Consider the following 20,780-nt stretch of genomic DNA (forward strand, 5'->3'; position numbering starts at 1 on the left):
AAAAAAAATTACATGACAGTCATCCTTTGTCTTCTTGGCCGCATGGGCTTCTACCGTGAAAACAATGTGCCGATGTATCAATATATGCAAGCAAACTTCCGATATCTCAGTGAAGAGGGTATCGAACTCTGGCACTCTATCATTCGTCCGCTCATCCACCCGACGATGGAGCATGCCCAGGCAGAGCAATGTGTTTTGCTCAAAGGTGCCCTGCAACAGTGGAAGCAAAAGAAGCAGGGGTGCTGAATCTATGAAAGGGGAAGGCTCGCACGTCAAATGCCGGTACCACATTGTTTATGTTCCGCAACAACCAAGAGCCGAACATACAGGCAGCGGCTGACAAGCTTATTACCATTTTGCAGGAGGTGCAGATCTACACCATGGCCAATGGTGGCGCCCCAACCTATCACAGCACCGGGAAAACAGGTGGAAAGCGGTCACGCACAACGAAGTTCTTTCGATTTACTGCTGAACCAGATGGACTTGTCCTCACTGAGTCGGTCATCCCCTTAGCCCAGCGGGCCCGCAATGTACACGGTCAGCTCAAAGTGAAGCTTGACAAACACATTGACATCACAGGTCTTGCCTATCCTTGCCCACCTGGGTCCCACACCGACCCTGTCAGGGAATGCTTTCCAGCGCCGTGCGGTTGCTGCCTTGTGCGGATTGGGGCACCATCTATGTTTCAGAAGCGCAAATGCGGCAATTGCTTTGGCATCATCAAGGCCGTCATTGGTGGTGTTACAGAATACCGCAATGATCTTGTGCAGAAATGGAGTCAGTCTGAGGGCGCAGAAGTTGTAAGCGAAGGGGAGAGTGACGATGATGACTGCTTTTCAGACAATGAGGATGAGGATTAGGTGTTTTCCTGTTTTTGGGTTCCATACTTCCACTCGCATGTGTACCCTCTTTCCTTTTTTCTTGGTACCGTCGAAAGATAATTCCCCAAAGTAAATTGCAAAATGGAGCAAAACCCCCGAGTCAGTCTCAATGATGAGTATAGTTTTGTCGCGCAGATCTCGTGGAGGCTGCCCCTACTCCAGGCTGTCTCAACACTCGAAGAAAATTTAATAGCACTGGAAGTTGAACTCTTGACCCATGCGTCCACAAGCCAAGCTTCTCCAACCACACCAAATACCATTGTTGGGTTTGTGGATATCAGGGGGATGTATATTTGTTGTGGGGAAGACAGCTGGGCACTGTCAGAATCGCGGACCGCGTCTGCCGAATGTGAGCGCTGAGAGAAGGCGCGTCTGTCTCGTTCTGTGGGCACGGGTGACGGGAGGCCGGTGATGGTGAACGCACGGAAGCGACCTCATTCTGCACATGCTTCAACAGCGCATCATATTGAGATAGCGGGCACGCAACGGCATCACTGAAGACACTCGGCCTGGTGACGGAAACCTCTTAGCCTTTCCCAACACCCAGCGGCGAAGCGTCGCATCAGGACTCTCCAACTTGACGCGGCGAACCGCATCGGACGGAACTAAACTCCACGTAGATCCACCCAACTTATTTTGCGATGACCGTCCCTCCAATTCCGACCTCGGGATCGGGTACAACACTGGGTGTTCCCTCCGAGGACGGGCCGTCTCCAATCCACCGCGCGCCGCCAAACACGCCCATCAGTCCCAGCATCCCATCTCCGACCACAGCCGCTGGGACACCCACCAATACCCCGACCAATAACCCTCCCTCGCACGCTGCCGTAGTTGCGGTTGAGACGGAGACGATCGAGCTCGTTGTCGGTGAAGACGGGAGCGCCGAGGTTGAAGTCATCACGACCACGTCCACCACGGCTGTCGTAGATGACGAAGTGCCGGCGAACCGATCTGCCCACCGCGGGACGAATGCAAGTAGGCCAAGGACAGCTGCTGGTGGAAAAGGTGGTTACATCGAGTCGGAGGATGACGACATCGACGGTTCAGATGACTCGTATTCGACCGACTCGGGTCACCTTCCGAACTCAGCCCGAGATCTCATTCCACGTCGCCGAGCTCAGCAAGGCTCCAACCGCGCACCGACCAGCAGCGCTTCCTCCGGAACTCCGCAAACCCTTTCTGAATACTTTACCTTCAACGGTCTCATCACCCTAGTCATCACCCCTTTCTTCCAAGGCATGTTTTATGGCTTTGGCGAAGGGACTGCCAAGGTCGTCATTGGCCGATGGTTTGGTATTGACCCTGTCGTGGCATTGGGCGCGACCCGATCAGCCGACAGAGTCAGCAAAGGAGACGAGAAGTCGAGAGGATGGGACATTTTCGGGCTGGCCGACTTCCTCAAGAGGCGAAGGGAGGGCAAGGAAGATGAGCGGGAGAAGCCGCCCACGACAATGGCTACCATCAGGGCCACGAGCCCGGCTGTGTTGGCGTACAGCCCGGCCGAGTTTGAGAGTGGAGGAGGCGTCATGGAGTGGGTTGCGGCTGCCGCTATCGCAAGCTCCAACGCGGTTCCCTCACCCTTTGCTGGCAACAAATTCTGGACGTCTGCATCGGACGCGTCTACGTCGTCTATGGGGCTGAGAATGTTCTCGCTTGGCTTGATGAACGCCGGCTCCGGGCCCAGTATAGTTAGGCGGTAGATTAGGTGTGCATGGACGATCACGGAAAAGCGTAGAGCGGGTCATTCATTTAGCTACCCGCTCGCTTCATGAACGTTGTCGGGGCAAAAGGCGTACGTCTCCGCAGAAAGTTGCCAACCTTCATATACTGCATTCATTGTGTACATGGGCTCTTCAATCTACTTGAACGGTGATACTGGACGACTGGTCGTGAATGGATGTGGGACGCTCTCGTGCCAGCCTCGCTCGAAACCTTGCTTTGCATTTGCATCTGTCACGTCGACCCGATCATCGTAGGCTGAATTCCTGACGAGCATCTTCATCGCTCGATGCCGCAAACCCCACACATGGCTACAATTCAATTGTTTCGACATCGGTTGTACAACCAAGCGTATTGCTAGCAGAGATAGCTTCTATATCTACTTCTTGGCGGCCTTCGCAGACTTTGGTGTGGCTTTCCCGGATCCTGCCGCCGGTTTAGCCCCTTTCTTCCCTCCTTTCTTTCCGCCTTTTGCGGATTTGGCTGCCTTCGCTAGTTCGGCCTGTCAATGGGAATCGTTCCGTTTTAGCTCACTTGTCCTACACCTTCATGGATGGCGTTTCTACCAAATCAACTGATCCCAACGAACCTTCTTAGCCTCCAACTTCCTCTTATACCATCGCTGAATCTTGGTGGCCGCCTGCGCCGCAAGCTTCTCCCCCCGTATCCGCTCCGCCTCAATCTGCTTATTCTGCCTATCCTCCTCAACCACCTTTTCCAACTCCTCATAAGCCGCCAACAGTTCCTCAAACCTATCCAGATCCTGACTCCGCTTCAACTTGAACGCCTCCAACTCCGCCACCTTAGACTCTGTGTCCTCCTCATACTTGGACATCCAGTCCTGGATCTGCCGCTCAAGCGTCTCCCTCTGCCGCGTGAGGAAATCGACGATCTTGTCGTGCGCTTTTTGTTCCTGCTCCAGCCGCTTAGTGAGGATCGCTTTTTCCTCGGTGAGCTGCTTTTCGTCGTGTAGGCACCGTTGGCGCACGCTGGTCTCATGCGCTTTGGTTTCCTTTTTGATGTAGCGCTGTTCGGAGTTCGTCAGGATATTGATTTCCTGAATCGTGTCTTTGAGTTGCTGGATGACTTGGTCGCGGTCGTTGGTCTCGTCCTCGAGGAGTTTGCGTTCGTTATTGAGCTCTTTTTGCAGGGATTTGAGCGTTTGGGATGCTTCCCTCTCTCTGCAAAATAGGGAATCAGAAAGGTTTATGGGATTGCAGTGACTTTGCACATTACGCACCTCTCTATTGTCTCATGCAACGTATTCCGCTTCTTATGCTCCTCCTCTACAGTGGTAATCAGACTGTCGAACCGAAACTCCCGCAACTCCCGCATGGTCTTCGTAATCAAGGCTTGCAGCGCATTCCGCTCCTGATGTATCTTCTGCAGGTTTTTCACAGAGTTGATTTGTGATCGATTTGTAGTGCTTGACACTGCGGTGGCGAAGAATGAGCTTTCGAGGACATCTGGGCGCGGCGTACATTCCCTCCTCCGTACCTTGCGAAATCCGATGGTCAAACCCTCCATCCTGCCCTGCTGGTGCCCCACTCTTTCCTTTTGAAGGCAGCTTTCGCAAGTTCTTTTGCTCCAAACGAAGCTGTTCATACCGGTCGTTCAGCCTTGACTGTTCTTTCAGCGCCTTTGCATCTGCCTAACGTTCCGACAAACTCAGTATCCCAACGACGATGCCAACAATCTGTTGCAGCGCGTATATTCGGCAAGCGTACCGTTTTGCTTTCCCCATACGCATGCCCCGAATCCGCCGGTCCCGCATTCCCAGCCCCGGCGATATCAGCCAACACCGCCAATTGCTCCAACGCGTCCTCCAATATCGCAATGTACGACTGGGCTTTGCCTGGTGGAATGCCCTTCTCCGAGTCTAACTCCACTGCAAAGTGGGCGACGAGGTCTACGCCCTCTTCTCTTCTTCTTCATATGCGTTTTCATCGTAATTTGCGGGTGTATGGCGGCTGTGGCGAGCGTGGGTCTTTTCTGGTGGAAGGTCTGGAGCGTTGCGGTTCTCGTACGTTGGGAGGGCTGGGAGCGCTGCTGTTGACAAGACGCTCATCGCTGTGGATTGTCTAGATGGATTCTATGTTTCTATGCCTGCCGGTATGGGTCTGACCAGAGTGTAAGAATTGGGTACAATTACTGTATAATGGCAACTAATGATGCTGTGTCCATCAATCCGGAGAGGAAAGCGAGAAAATCAAAATGCCCGACATGGCGGGCGGAGCTCAAACGGAGACGCGTGAGGCGTGACAATCTGTGGGAAGGCAAGCCACGACACACGAAGGCCTCTCCATCTTCCCATGCATCGTTGCCTAGCTTCATCGGCAGCAGCCACACGGAAAGACTCCGCGATACTGGAACCGACGTAACGTTCCTGCACTTTGCTCGCCTACTCGTCGCCTCGCCCCTTTCGCCCTCAACCACCGAAATCCCAGCACGAAAATGAGACCTATACCTCCCACCGCGACCCAGTCCTCGCCGACCCGTCCTGCTTCACAAGTCATCTCCTCACAGCAGCAGCAGGCCAGCTCGCCGCAAACTGCATCGGCGCAAGCAGACGATAAGGCGGTGTCAGACGCGCAGGTGGAGGAGGTTGCACTTCCGCCGGCGAAGCCTCCAGTCTGGACGGTATGTACTGCCCTCTTGCCATTGCACCTTTTATCTCCAATCATAGTTGTTGAACGATATTAATCGTCTTTATATAGTACTCGCCGCTACAAACGACAGGAACAACGCAACCAGCAACCTCTCAGTCAGGCGCTCCACCCAAACCACAACGGCTATCCTCAACCGACTCAAAGCCCCAGTCTTCACCTCAGCAGAACGCACCAGCCCTCACCACAACGTGTAGCGCAACATGCGCCTCAACCTGTGCATGGAAAACGAAAGCGCGGGACTCAGTGATATGTCTTGTCCATGGGTCAGCTTGCACGTACTCGCCGTCGGACGTGCTGGCTTCGTTGCAGGAGAGGGTAGTGGAGCTTGCTAACACGGTTTCAGAGCGAGGTAGGTGGTGGGGACATCAGCACCCGTATCTATTGATCCTGAGGTTGAGGGCAAATCACTGACTGGTGCCTCATCAGACGCCGAGATCGCGACATTGAAAGAGCGGATAGCAGAGTTGGAGCTGATTGCGGATAGAGCAGAGACGGAGAATGAGGTGAACGCTGCCAAAGCGTTCGCTCGATCCGCAGTCAAAGAGATGAACGAGGCTGGTGCGGCTGCAGGACGAATATCCGATGATCTGTAAGTCTGGCCGACGCAGATGTGTTGAGCGAATAACCCATGCTAATGTCGGTTCCGATGACAGGAAAGCGGCAAACAGTGCGTCTGAAGGCGCATCCAGTGAGGCACAACCAGCACCAAAAGTAGACAAGAGCGTGCCTGTCCTCGAGCGATCCGGTCGCTCATTGGCACATGTGAGTTATTCTTCTCGGCCCCATGCACGACATTCGCAAACGCTTGCTCATCCGACACTGTAGGCCACAAGAGCTCGCCCTTCTCCACGAGCCCGCAAAACATCCGCTACGCCCAAAGATACCACATCGCAACCGGGTGACTCCACCAGGGCCACCGCGGTCCCACAACCATCCGATCCCACCCCGCTTTCGCAAGATGGCGCCGCATCCACCCATGGCAGCGCGGACAGCATTAACAGCAATCCACAGGAAGAGTTCAAGAAGAAGATTGCGATGATGGGCGGTGTCAACCCGCTGATGGGGATGAATCCAGCCATGATGGTGGGACAGCTGAAGGCGACAGGGAGGTTGTCGAAGGGAGAGCGGTAGGGACCGCGAATATGATATCCTATGGGATTCCAGGGGGACCCAACTTGCCACATGCGGCTGCATCAGTTGAACAATTACTCCCTCCCGTCAGCAATCATCCTTCGGCGAGTCAGAAGATTCTATTTTTGAAATGCAGATATGGCAGACATGTGATATATGCCGCCGCCGCTTTTGACATTCCAAGTGAATGGCATCAATCCTGGAGAGAGAAAAGGGGCGATGAGAAACTATCCTGCCCCCGCAATTTGAGACCGTTCCAGCGGTTGATGACTTACCCATGGCCTTTGCCCTCCTGACCGCCTTCCTCACTTTGTTCTGATTCAGGCGCCTCAACCCAGTTTCCGTCTTCGGCTTCAGATGGCCCATAGTGGTGCAGAAGTCCGACAGAAACAGAACATCCTGTAATCGGAGAGGGGATGAGCATCCGTGCTGTCGCTATTCCTCCTTCCATCCTTCCCATTACAGAACGTGCGTCTACTTTTCGTCGGTAATGAATCATTACCTTGTACGATTTCAAAGGGTCCCTCCTAGTTTCCTCACACGTGTCCCTCAAGGTTTGACTACGTTTCCACTTTTTCTCGAACGCCTTAATATTCTTGTCATTCAGATCTCGTGGTGAATATGTCTATTACCGAGGAAAAGTAGGTTAGGCTGTGTCTGTTGGGTCAACGGCGGAAATATGTAAAGTAGTTACGGTTCCAGGGATAAACTTTCGTCTTGGATAAGAGCCACCGTAGTACAGGGGGTTCTGTTCTTCTGTTTGTCGCTGGTTCTCTGCGGGAGTCGGAAAATCGGTCGTCCACGTTGGTGTCAAGTTTCATCCATAGGCATTCCTCCACCTCTGTGCTCACCATTCAGGGTGACCAGATTTTGGCCAGAGCGTACGTCCTCTATGAATGCTACAAACGCCGGTCCGAAAGGCGACGGTCAGAATGAATTCGACTTCAGCAGTTGCAAGAAGCGACCTGCATACCTATATTCTTCACTGGCGTCCGCTCGTTCCGTCCCGTTTGTGGGAGCGAAAACTTATCGGATACGTTTGATATGAGGCGGGCGGGGTTGGCGGTTGTTGGCATGCGACGGCAGGCTTGCGCCGCCTGCCTCGTATGCAGACATGTTGCGGTTCGGGCAACCTTGAAAGCTGTTGGTGGGAGCATGCTTTACTGAGGTGAAAGATCGTTCCCAAGTTCCCGACCAATTCCCCAAAGAATAAACCAGCGCAAGCAAACTACAACGAAATAAAGTCATCAGTTCCTCACGTGATATCACGGCACAACGCGTCGGGGGAGGGAGTGACGCAGAGACTTGCACCTCTTGCCGTTATCGGCGAAGGCAACCTGGAATTTCGAACGCACAGCACAGAACTGCCAGGTCCCATATACCCACCGCAATGGCTGATACACCGGTGTCTTCGGCCCTGCTATCACGGCAAGAGTCGTCTCCACCGGACCCATACAAAATGCACGACCCGTGGGCTGGGATAGGCGCAACCTTCGGCGATAGCGTCCCGGCAGCGCCGGCTGTCGAAACCGTGGAGGGAATGTGGGCGGAGGCAGAGTCAGACCCTTGGAAGACCTTCTACGAAGAAGAACAGTCAGCTTCGTCTACCGACGCTGATAATGACGAACTTTGCGCGGAATATTCACCAAAGCGGAGGTTAGAACAAACGAAGGCTGTTCAGGGTGCCCTGCAGTCGGAGTTCAGCGGCGTGGGCCAGGTCGCGGCTGCAGCTGAGTTATTTGGTGCTGAGGACGCCACACCGCAGACGCCTCATAATAGTTATAGCAGAAGCTTCTCGGAATCGCCGCTGCGAAAGCGATCTCTTGATGTGTGTGATAGGCAGCGAATGATCGCTGCAATAGGTCCAGCACCGCCGCTCATCGTCACCGAAGAAGCGCCAAATGCCGGGCCCATACCACCTAACGTTCGGCCCGACCACGTACCTTTGCGGAAGCTGTCGTTTGGCAAAGACTCTGGCGGTCCAACAACTGTCGGGGGAACGACAAATCACGTTGCCTCAAACGTGCACACCATTCTTAAAACCGATACCCTGGCTGGCATTGCAATACAATATGACATTACAGTAACCGCTCTCAAGAAAGCAAATCGACTCTGGCACGAAGATGAGATCCGCTTTCGGGAACACGTCGTTATCCCGTCGCTCACTGGTTCGTCATCGCCATTAAAACCTATCCAATTGTCCCCCAGTAGAAGCGCGAAAACTGCGCATCAAAAACTGCGGACGGTGGCGGAAAACCAACCGGCCGAGAGCACCGAGGACCTGCTGAAACAGATTGATGCGGACCTGGTATCAGCGCTGAATGACCTGGGCCACGAGCACCCTTGGCGGGTTGGGGAGAAACACGTAGATAGAGTAGGGAGGGTACATACTTTGGGGGACTGGGACTCGGTGTTGGACGCATCAGCTGCGGATTTGAGACGAGGTGTGAGAAACAGTGGCGGAAAGGCAAAGGAAGTTCGGCGGGGCCAGATGGGAAGCCTGGAGAAAGTGCTGGTTGGCGAGAGAAGATATCATCAAGCTCACGTGCCTTCGCCGACGACGGGCAGTGGCGGCGGGTCGTTGGGGAAGCTGAATGACTGGGTTTCTCAGTGAGTATGCACAAAGTCTCGTACAGGCTCGTCTCCTCTTCAAGGCTGACCACCCACTCTCGTCGCGAAGGAAACTCAACTCAATAATCCCTACCGGCAAAGAAGAGTACGCCTACCTCAGCCCGACCGATCCAGATTCCGGATTCTCGTCTAGCATCGGAACTCCGACAACCGTCAGGTCGAGAACCGCCACTCGAACGTCGTATTTTGATTAGATTAGCTCGGTGGTTTTGTCGTCCATCGCCTATGTAATATTTGTAGATAGCTTTCTTGGGACCGAAATATACATATGTAAATCTGCTTGTCCCACTGGGCAAAAACAACTGACCATCCCATAACGGGAAACCCCAGTCTACCCTTCTTATGTATTTGAGATTCTAGCTTCAGATCATGATTCGAAGGCCTTTACATCGTCTCAGGCGTCAAATCAATGCCAAAAATATCTACAGGTCCCAAATCTTTCCATCCCTCCCTCTCCCTCCGCACAAATTCCTTTACGCCCGCTTCCCCTTCTTTCGCCACCAAAGCCGCAACAACATGCTGCCTTGCTTTTCGACACGCCCACAGTGTTGGCGCAACGTGCCCTTTCTCAGCCTTGGTACCGCCGCCTTCCTCTTGTTTTCCTAATTGCAGGAAACGTCTATACAATCCTTCACATTCCGCAACGAGCCCGGCTTTTCCGACGCCCTCGATGATCGTCATCCACTCGGTTATCGTCGGCATGTGACCGAGGTGCATTAGTTGCTTGAAGACGCTCAGCGCGTTCTCAATGTCGTTCAACTGCATCAACCCTCGTAGGATAGTGTTGGACAACTTGGCATCGAAGCGCGGCTTGGGGCGATGATCCACCGCTGGGTCCATGCCCGTGGGGGCATAACGGTTGAAGTACCGCAATGCGCCTTGCCTATCTCCCCTGATCATCATCTCCTTGATGAGGATAGCGTATGTGTACGAATTTGGCCATACCCCAACGCTTTCCATTTCCACCAATAACTCATCGCACGCCGTGAAGTCGCCGTCCTTGGCCAACGCATAGACCACGGCGCTGTAGGTGTAAATGGACGGCTTCAAGTCCTTGGTTATCATATCTGCAAACGCTTGCAGAGCCTGCTTCGCTCTACTACGACGTGAGTGCGCCATAATGAGAATGTTGTACACCACGGCATCGGCGACGACTTGATTGCTGTCCATTGCATTCAATATTTTCGTTATGCCCCTCAAATCGTCGCGACGGCCATAAGCGTCAAGGAAACAGGAATATGTGACCACATCCGGCGATTTGTGATCCTTCGCCATGACATCGAAGATTTCGTAGGCGGTCGCGAGATCGCCTTGCTTGAGGTATGCGTCGATGACGATCGTGTAATGTTTCACCGTCAATTCATGTCGGCGGTTATCACGCAAACCGTTGAAGCAGGTGAGCATGTCCTCTATGCGCCGTAGGGTCGCAAGTGACATCAATACCGCTGAAATCGCGGCGTGGTTCAACGCCATATCCTTCGACATTAGGAAGTGAAATAAGTCGATGACGTTCTGATGGCGGCCACATTTGTTGAAGCCTGACATTATCGTCCCATATGTCACAGGGTCTGGTTCCACATTTTGCTGCTTCATGTGGTCTAGGATCTCGTGAAACCGATCCGTCGTCCGAGCGCGAGCAAGGATGCCTAGCGCGATGTTGTAGGTCCACACCGTGCGCATAGCGCCAGGCGATAGCTCTTCCACGCGAAATAGGATTTCGAGAGCGCCATCCACGTCGCCTTTTCGTCCCAACAAGTGCATTAACGCCTCCAAACTTTTCATCGGAAGATATTCGCCAGACTGCTCGACTTCCTGGACGAAGTCTTTCGCTTCCGAGTCCCCTCTCCTGATGTAGGCCCACATGAGCGCATTGAACATGGCTGGGGTCGGAGGCGCTTGCTTCTCTAGCGTCCACTCTTTACATAATGCGCTCGCTTCGGGTAAGAGGTGCGACAAGCAATACACGCGGATAATCCTCTCGTACGTCTTTGGCCCTGCCACTTTCTTCTTCTTAATCCAGTTGAATAGCTTCAGAGCTGTTTCGTGGCTAGTTCCTTTAATTAGGAGGCTGCACTCTTCGTCACTAGATCGTTCCGCAAAATGCTCTTCGAACATGGTAATCGCTTTGGTCGCAGCCCCCAACCTTGCATAAGACTTCATCATTCGAAAATGAGTTCTTTCTCCGGCGCGGTTGGAACTGACAGCCTGTCGATACAGTTTCACAATAGCCTCCAGATCATGTTTCTGCGACATTCGCTTCATCAACGTGGCGAATAGTTCATCAGACACGGTGGCAGGCGATGCGCACCACCACACCATTCGCAAGAACCACTCTGCATCAGCTAAAGTCTGAATATTCGCGTGATTGGCCCACTCTTCGAACATGGGTGCGTCGGGAAGCTGTCCAGCGTCCTCCATATCGCTGATCAACAAATCGGCCCTGTCGGCAAACTCTTGTCCCGCCAGAGATTTGTTTTGTCCCGTTATGACCATTAGGCTGAACCAGTCATCGCGTCCCAGCTTCGCCATTTCTGCTGGGTCAGTTCTTATGCGATCCATGTAATGAGTCCACACCATTTTAAAGTCGGTATGAGAAAACTGCCGGTGTCGGATCCCATGAAGCAACTTCTTCCAATTCGCCAGAGTTGTCCTTTTCCTTTCATCCGTCTCTTCTCTATGTTGAAGGCTCGAGCCCGTGCGGATGGGTGGTAAATCTTCGTGACTTGTTGCAGGCCGGTCGTTAAGCTGATTCGTGGAAGACCTTTCGGTAGTATAGCACTTGGTATGCGATGTGCAAGCCCATCCAGTTAAGGAAGACGTTCGGCGTGTCTGCACGCCGTGCCCCCATTCCTCCCGAAGCTGGCAAAAGTTGCCAGGAGTTCTTTGATATGGCCGCATTCCCGCGGCTCCACCGCACGTCGAAGCCCGTCGGACTGGCTCGCAGCGCGTAGGTGGGGCAACTTCCAAGCACACCAACCGCCACGCTAGTGAGGCTCGGCCCGTTCGCTTTCCGCCGAAGACATGTTGTAGAAGCTTTTGCACGGCACCTGTTGTACCGCATGCGGAGCATGTTGACATCGTCCGCCACTGGTTCGAGGAGGCTATGGGGCCGGGGCCGGCCTGACAGAAGTGAAATTGACTCTGGGCCGTGTGGTTTAACTCCTACGTCGGCGAGTCTGGATTTGGGAAACATCCACTTTGCACACGAACACGAACATCACGTGAGTCGGAGCATCCACGGCAGTGACGGCACAGTCATTCGCAAACGGCATCTTTTACCAAGGTTCGGTATTTTACAAGACATGAAAGCCATAACGGAGAGAACCCTTCGCAAAGCCCAAGATAACCACGCTCGCCAAACATCACAAAGGAAGAAAACCGCTGCCCACTCTCCATCGCAACACATCTGCAAGGCATGTGCAATGCCCAGATCACATGACACATATCACTGGGTTTACAGTTGTTCCACTCCACTTCGCTGTTGATCTCCGGAGCTCGAATGGAGTCGGGTACTCCTTCCACACACCAGGCGACGAAATTTACTTTGATGGTCAGCTTGCTGGGAAATCTTTTGCTGTTGCCAAGAGCGGGCGCAAGGCAATGTCCTGTCGATACCATGCGGTGCGATGCCGGTAAGAGAGGAACGACAAAAGCAGAGCTGCAAAGCTGAGAGTGGCTAAGATCGGTGCGAGACACTCGGAGGAACAGGTAGGTTGTGTGCGTTCGTATGGATATTCATTCAACACACTTCGTCGGCGGAAGCGCATCGCTCTGTCGGGCCGAGGGCTGGTCAGAAAATATTTGAGACAGTTGGAGCTAGAGCACATGCAAGGATGTGGAAGAGACTGCCGAAAGATGGAAGGCAGCCGCTAACAGGTCTGAAAAGGGTTTAGCACCAGTGTAAGTCCAAGGTTCCCGCAGAAGTGAGGATTTGCCGCATGGAATATGTGGGGAGCGCGATAAGTGCCATCCAATTATTGACAGGTATTAGGGCGTTTCACTAGCCCACATAATCGGACTTTTGCTCGGATTATCTCGCGATTATCTGCCGATTATTCCAGCGCGCACAGGAACGCGGTTGCTACGCGCTCCCCGATCGGCCCCCCAAGACAGGTCATCCGGGGCCCGGCGCACCCCCCATCGCACCCCAGAAAATCGACAAAAATCGGCGGTTTCGCTGATCTGGGGTGTGCAGAAAAAGCTGCGTTTGGGGTGGTTTTTCTGCCCCACATAATCCGATTATCTGCACACCCCCCGATTTTCTCCCTGCGGCGCAGGGTCCGTGCGGCGCAGCCCTGGACCCTGACCCCTCGTGCCCCTCACCCCATGGGTCCCAGGAGTCTGAGGACGCCGAGCAACAGACTGACCTCAACCAGCCCAACATGCCTGGGACGTCTGACCGTCAGCGGGCGATCGCGGAGCTCGCCGAGCGCATTGTCCTCCGGGAGGTGGTGGGATACTTCGACGGCGGGACTAGCGACGAAGACTCGTGGGCCGGGTCGTCGTCGGAATCAGAAGCCGAGCTCGAGTTCGACATCCTGGTGGCGCTGATGAGCAAGAGGTACCTGGCTTGGCGGGACCCCGTCCCCAAACGGTCGTTTCGGGGGCTCCTGCACACCCTGGACGATGACCGGTGGCTGAACGAGGTGCGCATGAGCCGCACAGCATATGGACAACTGCTCGACCTTGTCAAGGATCACCCGGTCTTCCAGTGCCGAAATTCCGCCATCAAGCTGCAGGAGCCCGTATCTTTCCAGCTGTTTGTTGCTCTATCTCGGTTGGGGCAGTATGGCAATGGGGCCCGCGTGGGCCGCATCGCTCGCATGTGGGGGGTGTCCGAGGGGTGCGTTGGTAACTACACCCGCCGGGTCCTCGCGGCCATTGAGGAGGTTGGTAGCCGCGGCGGCTGGCTCGACTGGCCCACGGCCCAAGGGAAGGAGCTCATCAAGGAGTGCATCTACCGCAAGTCGTTCTTCAAGAACTGCATTGGCTTCGTGGACGGGACACACGTCGTGTTTTTCCAGAAGCCCAGCGTAGATGGGGAGGATTCTTCAACCGGAAGAGGATGTACAGTCTCAACGTGATGGTGGTCAACAATGACACGGGACGGATTACCTACGTTCACACGGGAATGTGCGGGAGCGCCCACGACGCCCGTGTGTTCAGCCATTCGGCTTTGGCGCTGCAGCCAGACCTGTACTTCGGAGAGAACGAATATCTCATCGGGGACAGCAGGTACACCAACACCCTTACCGTCCTTGCCAGCATAAAGCAACCGCACGCGGACGTCCCCGTTAACAAGGTGTTCAACACTTACATCGCGCAGTTGCGCATCGTGAACGAGCACACGATTGGGCGCCTCAAGGGTCATTTTCAGAGCCTCCGCGGACTCCGCGTCGTCGTGAAGGACGCGGACCCCGCCCGTTACGCGAATGCGTGGATCCGGGCGTGCTGCATGCTGCACAACTGGCTGATGGACGACGGGTATCCGCAAGAGTGGGGCGAGCGGGACCCTGATGCGTTTACGGCCGCCGGTGGTGGTAGGGTGCCGGACGTTACGACCCCCGCTTCCCGTCGGGAGGCGGATGCCCATAGGCACAGCATTTGGGACTACGTTCTTCGGAAACGCCTGGAGGTGGGATGATTGTTATGAATGGGCGGAGCCGATGGAAATAGAGGCGACTTGTGGTGCAGGTTGTTGACAGGTAATGGTATTCAGACCGAAACAAGAACTAGAACAAGACTAGGAAGAACTGGTGTTGATCTGCTGGGGGATCAGGAAGTGGGGAGCTCAGGGGAGGCGGCTATTTATGTTTTTCTGGGAAGGCTGTGGGCGGGTACGTGGGGAAGTATGGAAACAGAAGACTGGGGATGGGGTGGCTACGCTGAGGCTGTGGGCGGGTACGTGGGGAAGTATGGAGAAGGGTTTGTAAGCGCCGCGTGTTGGGAGGTGTGGCTACGTGCGGCTGCGTGGAGAAATGAAGGCAGTGGCAGGTGTGGGGTAGCGCGGCTGCGTGCGGCTGCGAGGTTTGGCAGATGTCAGGTTTTGACAGGGAATCGACATTGACTGACTGTTGGGATGCTGTCATGAGGTAAGCGCATGGTATGGACGCGTCGTCCATAACATCACCCCCTCCTTGAGCCACGGCGTCCGGATGTTGTTTTGATGTTGGCAGGCTTTGGTCGGGGTTTGTCGGGGTACTTTTGGTGGAACTGGGCAACAAGCTCTTGACATCGGGCAAGGTGTTCCACTGGCTCCCATGTGTTCTCCGAGCTTGGCCAACCCTGCCACTTGATGAGGTACTGAAGGTGCGTGCGTCGAATACGGGAGTCAAGAATGTCTTCCACAATCCATTCCTCCTGTCCTTCGACTTCTTCTGGTGGGGTGGGTTCTGGCTCAGTTCGCTCCGGAATGGTGAAACGTGGTTCAAGAAGGGAGACATGGAAGACGTTGTGAATTTTGTAGGATGGGGGAAGCTTGAGGCGATATGTGACCGAGTTGATCTTCTCCGTGATTGTGAAGGGGCCAATCTTACGGTGATCAAGTTTCTGGGAAGGTCGGAGAGTCTTGAGATTCCGCTGTAAGAGCCAGACACTGTCCCCGGGTTTCATGTCTGGGCCAGGTGCCCTCTTAGCATCGGCAAAGCGCTTCATGCGTCCTTGGGCCTCCTTGAGCTCAGTGGCAAGCTGTTCATGGATTTCCTTGAGATGGTTGGCACGAGCTTCGGCTGCAGGATTAAGGGATTCGGTTGTGGTGGCGGAAGCCAGACTGAATCGAGGATGGAACCCATAGTTGGCGTAGAAGGGGGTTGTCTGGGTGGCGGAGTGGATGGTGTTATTGTAAGAGAACTCAGCAGAAGACAAGAGTTCCTTCCAGTTATCTTGTTGATAGTTGCAAAAGCAGCGAAGGTATTGCTCAAGAATCTGATTGGTCCGCTCGGTTTGTCCATCGCTCTGGGGATGGAACGCCGATGAGAGGTTGACCTTGGTTCCCAGGAGAGCGAAGAGACGTTTCCAGAAGTGGGAGTTGAACTGTGGGCCACGGTCAGATACAATATCGTCGGGGAGTCCATGGAGCCGGATGACATGGTGCCAGATCAGATCTGCAGTTGACTCAGCGGTGGCAGTTTTCCTGCACGGTACAAAGTGCGCCATCTTGGTGAACCGGCAGATGACAACGAGCACAGAATCAACCCCATCACTGGCGGGTAGATCCGTGATGAAGTCCATGGAAATTGACCCCCAGGGGCGGTCAGGGACCTGCAGGGGTTGGAGGAGACCGTAGGGCTTGTGTCTGCTGGTCTTGGCTTGAGCACATACGTCGCAGGACCTGATGTAGGACTTGACAAAACGCCACTGGCTAGGCCACCAGTAGTTGCGTGAGATGAGCTCCAGGGTCTTTGACATGCCGTAGTGTCCTGCCAAACGCGTGTCATGCATGTCCCGGCAGATCTCAGCACGGAGCTTGTTGGTGGGGACGTAGACAAGGTTGTCGTACAGCAGAACCCCATTTTCCTCGGAGAATCGCTTTATCCGTTCTTGGTCTTCTTGAGATTGCTGGGCAATGGGGGCCCTAAGCTGTCGCCGGATGGTTTGCGCAAACACATCGGATGCCAGGGCAGCTTTGATTTGGTCAAGGAGCGAGGAGTCCAGTGGGGTCAGATAAGTGGCGGCCAGGCGGAGATGGTCAGGGGTGAGGATCGTGGTTTCCTGGGAGCGGAATGCTTCTTCCCCCTCCCTTAGCTCGTATTCAGAGCGACGAGAGAGGGCGTCAGCTTGGTGTTGCTGGGTACCAGGGCGGTATGTGATGACAAAGTCAAAATCAGCAAAGAAGATTGACCAGCGGGATTGGCGGCGGTTGAGGGTACGGGTAGTCATGAAGTACTGGAGGTTCTTGTGGTCACAGTAAACGATGACCTTGTGGCGGGCACCAATGAGGTGGTGTCGCCATTGAGCAAATGAGTCTTGGATAGCCAGGAGTTCCTTGTCGTAGATCTCATAGTTGATTTCCTCAGGAGTAAATTTGCGGGAGTGAAAGGCCACGGGGTGGAGTTGATCTGTGTCGTCGGGTTGAAGGAGGACGGCGCCAAGGGCAAAGTCGGAGGCATCGGATTCGACAATGAAGGGCTTGTCAGGGTCGGGGTGAGTCAGGATAGGTGCGGAGGTGAAGGCTTTCTTGAGGGTTTCAAAAGCTAGGTGTGCAGCGTGGGTCCATTTGAATGGCAAGTCTTTGCGAGTGAGCGTGGTCAGGGGTGCAACGATCGCAGAGTACCCTTGGATGAATCGCCGGTAGAAGTTGGCAAAACCAAGGAAGCGCTGGATGCCTTTGACATTCGTCGGGGGTTCCCATTCGGTAATGGCAGCCGTCTTCTTTGGGTCCATGGAAATGCCTTGCTGGGAGATGATAAACCCCAGGAACTCAACAGAGTCACGGTTGAATTCGCATTCTTCCGGTTTCGCATACAGCCCGTGCTGGCGGAGCCGTGAGAGCACCTCAGGGACGTGGTTGGGGTGGTTTTCTGGGTTTTTTGAGAAGATCAGAATGTCGTCAAGGTAGACCACAACAAAAACGTCGAGAATGTCACGGAATATGTCGTTCATGAGGTGTTGGAATACTCCAGGGGCATTGGTGAGCCCAAACGGCATGACATTATACTCGAATAGGCCGTAGCGACATCGGAACGCTGTCTTCCATTCATCCCCTGGCCGGATCCGAAGAAGGTTGTAGGCTCCCCGGAGGTCAATCTTGGTGAGCTGGCGTGCCCCTCGAAGACGATCCATGATGCTGTTGATCAAGGGCAAGGGATAGCGATTCTTGATGGTGATATTGTTGAGTCCACCATAGTCGACGCACAGACGGAGGGAACCGTCCTTTTTCTTGACAAAGAGGACTGGGGCACCGGCGGGAGACTTGGAGTGCTTGATGAACCCCTTAGCTAGGTTCTCTTCAAGGTAGTCACAGAGTGCCTGCATTTCAGGCTCGCTGAGACTATAGATCGGGCCGAACGGTGGCTGTTTGCCCTCTTCTAAGTCGATGGGACAGTTGTAGGGTCGGTGCTCTGGGAGGGTATCCGCGTTCTTCTTGGTGAAGACGTCCGCAAAATCTTGGTATTCTTCAGGTATGCTGGCCTTCGGATCTTTTGGAGGAGTGGTCGCCAGGGCTTGGGAATCTGACTTGGTCGGATTGGCGTAGGCAATGAATGCCTGGTCATGCCTTGCCGCCACACGGAAAGCTGGGGCGCTGATAAACGATACGTGGATCGGTGTGGGTGCTGGGTCCAGTGTGTTGGGTGTCTGGGCTAGGGAGACTGAAATCTCGTCTTGATGGATACGGATCAGAGGTTCAGGGGTTTTTGAGGGCTTCGGGCTAGGTTCTGTTGGCAGGGCATCCCAGGAGGCGTATTGTCCAAAACCGCAATGGCAGCGGACGCAAAGAGTGCGAGTCTTCCAGTGTAGCTCCACATCATGGAGCTCAAACCAGGGAAGCCCCAGGATGATTGGCGCATGCGGGGAACATGTCACATGGAATACCACCTCCTCAAAATGGTCGTTGACCCACATGCCCAAAGGTTGGGTGTGATGGGTAATGGAGCCCGCATGGCTGGGACGTCCGTCAACCAGTTCAAGCGCAATGGGGTCCTCCTTCTTGACAAGTGGGATGCGGTGCTTGCGGGCATAACTTTTGTAGATGAAGCACGACATCGCACCGGTGTCGAGTAGTGCTGAAAGCTGAACTGGAGCTTGCTGGGCCGATATCTGCAGGGTAACAGGGTACTCGAATGGTGAGGATGGGCCCAAAGTCCGCATGGGTGGGGGTATCTCAGATAGGAGATTGACATTGTTGGTGGTCAGGAGAAGGGTGTTGCTGGAGATGCCAGGATCGGAGCAAGGTTTTGTGGCTTCTCCCTTGGCAGTACTGGCGTGGTGAGAAGGCCCAGGACAGGTGTTGCCCAGCTGCTCGGCCTTTACTGCAGCTGGACTTGGGCAAAATCCTGGATGGGTGCAGGTTCCTTAACCGCGACATTCGCCGTGCGTATCTTGTTCGGGCAGAGTTTGGCTATGTGGCCGGGTTTACCACAGTAGAGGCAAAGTTTGTTTGTGATGCGGTGTTGGCGCTCTAGCGGTGTGAGGGGTCCTCGCGGACGAGCAGCGTCAATGATCATAGGGTCGTCTGGGCGGTTGTCGGGGCTCATGAGGGTGGGGCTAGTGGTAACTGGCACATATGGCTGTCGGTTCCTGCTTCGCTCTAGACGGCGCTCAAACAATCGGTTGTCACATTGGATGGCCTGTTCCATCACGGTGTCGATTGAGGCGGTAGGGGGCATCGTGAGCATTAAGTCCTTGACGTCTTCTTTGAGGCCGCGACGGAAGGTGGCAATCAATGCCTGGTCATTCCACGACACATCGCATTGCAGCTGTCGGAATTCAGCTACATACTCTGTTGCTGCACGGGTTTGTCGAAGGTTCTGGAGCTTGTTTTCGGACGTGCGGATCCTGTCGCTGTCTCCAAAGACTGCTTGCATTTGCTGGATGAAATCATCCAGGTTCGTAAGGGAATGATGGTCTTGTTCGACAAGGGGCGCCAGCCAGGCCTGGGCGGTGCCAGTGAGGTAGGTGCCAATAGTTCGTATCTTGGTCTGATCGTTGGGGTAGCGCCTGGGTTGGAGGGCGAACATGAGCCGGATCTGGTTGAGGAACCCACGGAACTTGCTTCGGGTGCCATCAAATTTGTCTGGGAGACTGATTTTGGGTTCGGGGGCGTGGGTGGCAGGGGCAGTGGTCTGGGTTTGCGCTAGTTCGGCCTGTAGGGTGGTATTCTGCGCTCGAAGTTCGTCAATCGCATTGCACATGGCTTGCCAGGCTTCGGCCGTGAGGGGAAGGGCGTCGGACATGGTGATTTGGCGTGGAGGTACAGCGGCTGGGGGTTGTTGAGCAGATCAAACTGTTATGAATGGGCGGAGCCGAGGGAAATAGAGGCGACTTGTGGTGCAGGTTGTTGACAGGTAATGGTATTCAGACCGAAACAAGAACTAGAACAAGACTAGGAAGAACTGGTGTCGATCTGCTGGGGGATCAGGAAGTGGGGAGCTCAGGGGAGGCGGCTATTTATGTTTTTCTGGGAAGGCTGGGGAAGCGTGGGGAAGCAGAAGGGTACGGAATGAGAGGGAAGCCAAGAGAAGCGCCAAGGGTGGGGAAGCATAGAAACAGAAGACTGGGGATGGGGTGGCTACGCTGAGGCTGTGGGCGGGTACGTGGGGAAGTATGGAGAAGGGTTTGTAAGCGCCGAGTGTTGGGAGGTGTGGCTACGTGCGGCTGCGTGGAGAAATGAAGGCAGTGGCAGGTGTGGGGTAGCGCGGCTGCGTGCGGCTGCGAGGTTTGGCAGATGTCAGGTTTTGACAGGGAATTGACATTGACTGACTGTTGGGATGCTGTCATGAGGTAAGCGCATGGTATGGACGCGTCGTCCATAACAATGATAGGGGCGCGTGGCGCAAGGTGTATTGTATTTGTTCCCGCAAGCGCTATAACTAAGAATGCTGTTTCTGCCGACTATATATTCACGGATCTACCCGCCAGTGATGGGGTTGATTCTGTGCTCGTTGTCATCTGCCGGTTCACCAAGATGGCGCACTTTGTACCGTGCAGGAAAACTGCCACCGCTGAGTCAACTGCAGATCTGATCTGGCACCATGTCATCCGGCTCCATGGACTCCCCGACGATATTGTATCTGACCGTGGCCCACAGTTC

General features: G+C 54.4%; 7 protein-coding genes across 7 annotated transcripts; 4 read left to right on the forward strand and 3 right to left on the reverse strand.

Annotated features, from left to right (window-relative positions):
* Positions 1 to 296: 296 nt before the first annotated feature.
* EV422DRAFT_508456 (uncharacterized protein) lies at positions 297 to 860 on the forward strand (the record flags this gene model as incomplete). The annotated part of the gene is made up of 1 exon (XM_053068749.1): positions 297 to 860. The coding sequence occupies one exon, from the start codon at positions 297 to 299 to the stop codon at positions 858 to 860; it is 564 nt and encodes a 187-aa protein (XP_052922863.1).
* Positions 861 to 1,522: 662 nt separating this feature from the next.
* On the forward strand, positions 1,523 to 2,581 carry EV422DRAFT_508457 (uncharacterized protein; the record flags this gene model as incomplete). Its single annotated transcript, XM_053068750.1, has 1 exon — positions 1,523 to 2,581. The coding sequence occupies one exon, from the start codon at positions 1,523 to 1,525 to the stop codon at positions 2,579 to 2,581; it is 1,059 nt and encodes a 352-aa protein (XP_052922864.1).
* Positions 2,582 to 3,121: 540 nt separating this feature from the next.
* On the reverse strand, positions 3,122 to 4,668 carry EV422DRAFT_603067 (uncharacterized protein; the record flags this gene model as incomplete). The annotated part of the gene is made up of 5 exons (XM_053073734.1): positions 3,122 to 3,781; positions 3,841 to 4,033; positions 4,098 to 4,251; positions 4,328 to 4,529; positions 4,628 to 4,668. The coding sequence occupies 5 exons, from the start codon at positions 4,666 to 4,668 to the stop codon at positions 3,163 to 3,165; spliced, it is 1,209 nt and encodes a 402-aa protein (XP_052922865.1). The 3' UTR covers positions 3,122 to 3,162.
* A 185-nt stretch (positions 4,669 to 4,853) lies between these two features.
* On the forward strand, positions 4,854 to 6,444 carry EV422DRAFT_196774 (uncharacterized protein). The gene is made up of 5 exons (XM_053065258.1): positions 4,854 to 5,240; positions 5,318 to 5,618; positions 5,696 to 5,858; positions 5,923 to 6,031; positions 6,095 to 6,444. The coding sequence occupies exons 1-5, from the start codon at positions 5,055 to 5,057 to the stop codon at positions 6,398 to 6,400; spliced, it is 1,065 nt and encodes a 354-aa protein (XP_052922866.1). The 5' UTR covers positions 4,854 to 5,054; the 3' UTR covers positions 6,401 to 6,444.
* Positions 6,445 to 6,676: 232 nt separating this feature from the next.
* EV422DRAFT_480403 (uncharacterized protein) lies at positions 6,677 to 7,025 on the reverse strand (the record flags this gene model as incomplete). The annotated part of the gene is made up of 2 exons (XM_053067297.1): positions 6,677 to 6,799; positions 6,903 to 7,025. Coding segments are annotated over 2 exons (246 nt in total), but the record flags the coding sequence as incomplete, so codon positions are not given.
* A 765-nt stretch (positions 7,026 to 7,790) lies between these two features.
* EV422DRAFT_508460 (uncharacterized protein) lies at positions 7,791 to 9,225 on the forward strand (the record flags this gene model as incomplete). Its single annotated transcript, XM_053068751.1, has 2 exons — positions 7,791 to 9,010; positions 9,081 to 9,225. 2 exons carry the CDS (start codon positions 7,791 to 7,793, stop codon positions 9,223 to 9,225), a joined length of 1,365 nt encoding a protein of 454 aa, XP_052922868.1.
* A 190-nt stretch (positions 9,226 to 9,415) lies between these two features.
* Positions 9,416 to 11,560, reverse strand: EV422DRAFT_570053 (uncharacterized protein; the record flags this gene model as incomplete). Its single annotated transcript, XM_053072834.1, has 1 exon — positions 9,416 to 11,560. The coding sequence occupies one exon, from the start codon at positions 11,558 to 11,560 to the stop codon at positions 9,416 to 9,418; it is 2,145 nt and encodes a 714-aa protein (XP_052922869.1).
* Between the last annotated feature and the right edge of the window lie 9,220 nt (positions 11,561 to 20,780).

Source organism: Fimicolochytrium jonesii (assembly GCF_025526975.1).
Source record: "Fimicolochytrium jonesii strain JEL569 chromosome Unknown EV422scaffold_24, whole genome shotgun sequence".
NCBI lineage: Eukaryota > Fungi > Chytridiomycota > Chytridiomycetes > Spizellomycetales > Powellomycetaceae > Fimicolochytrium > Fimicolochytrium jonesii.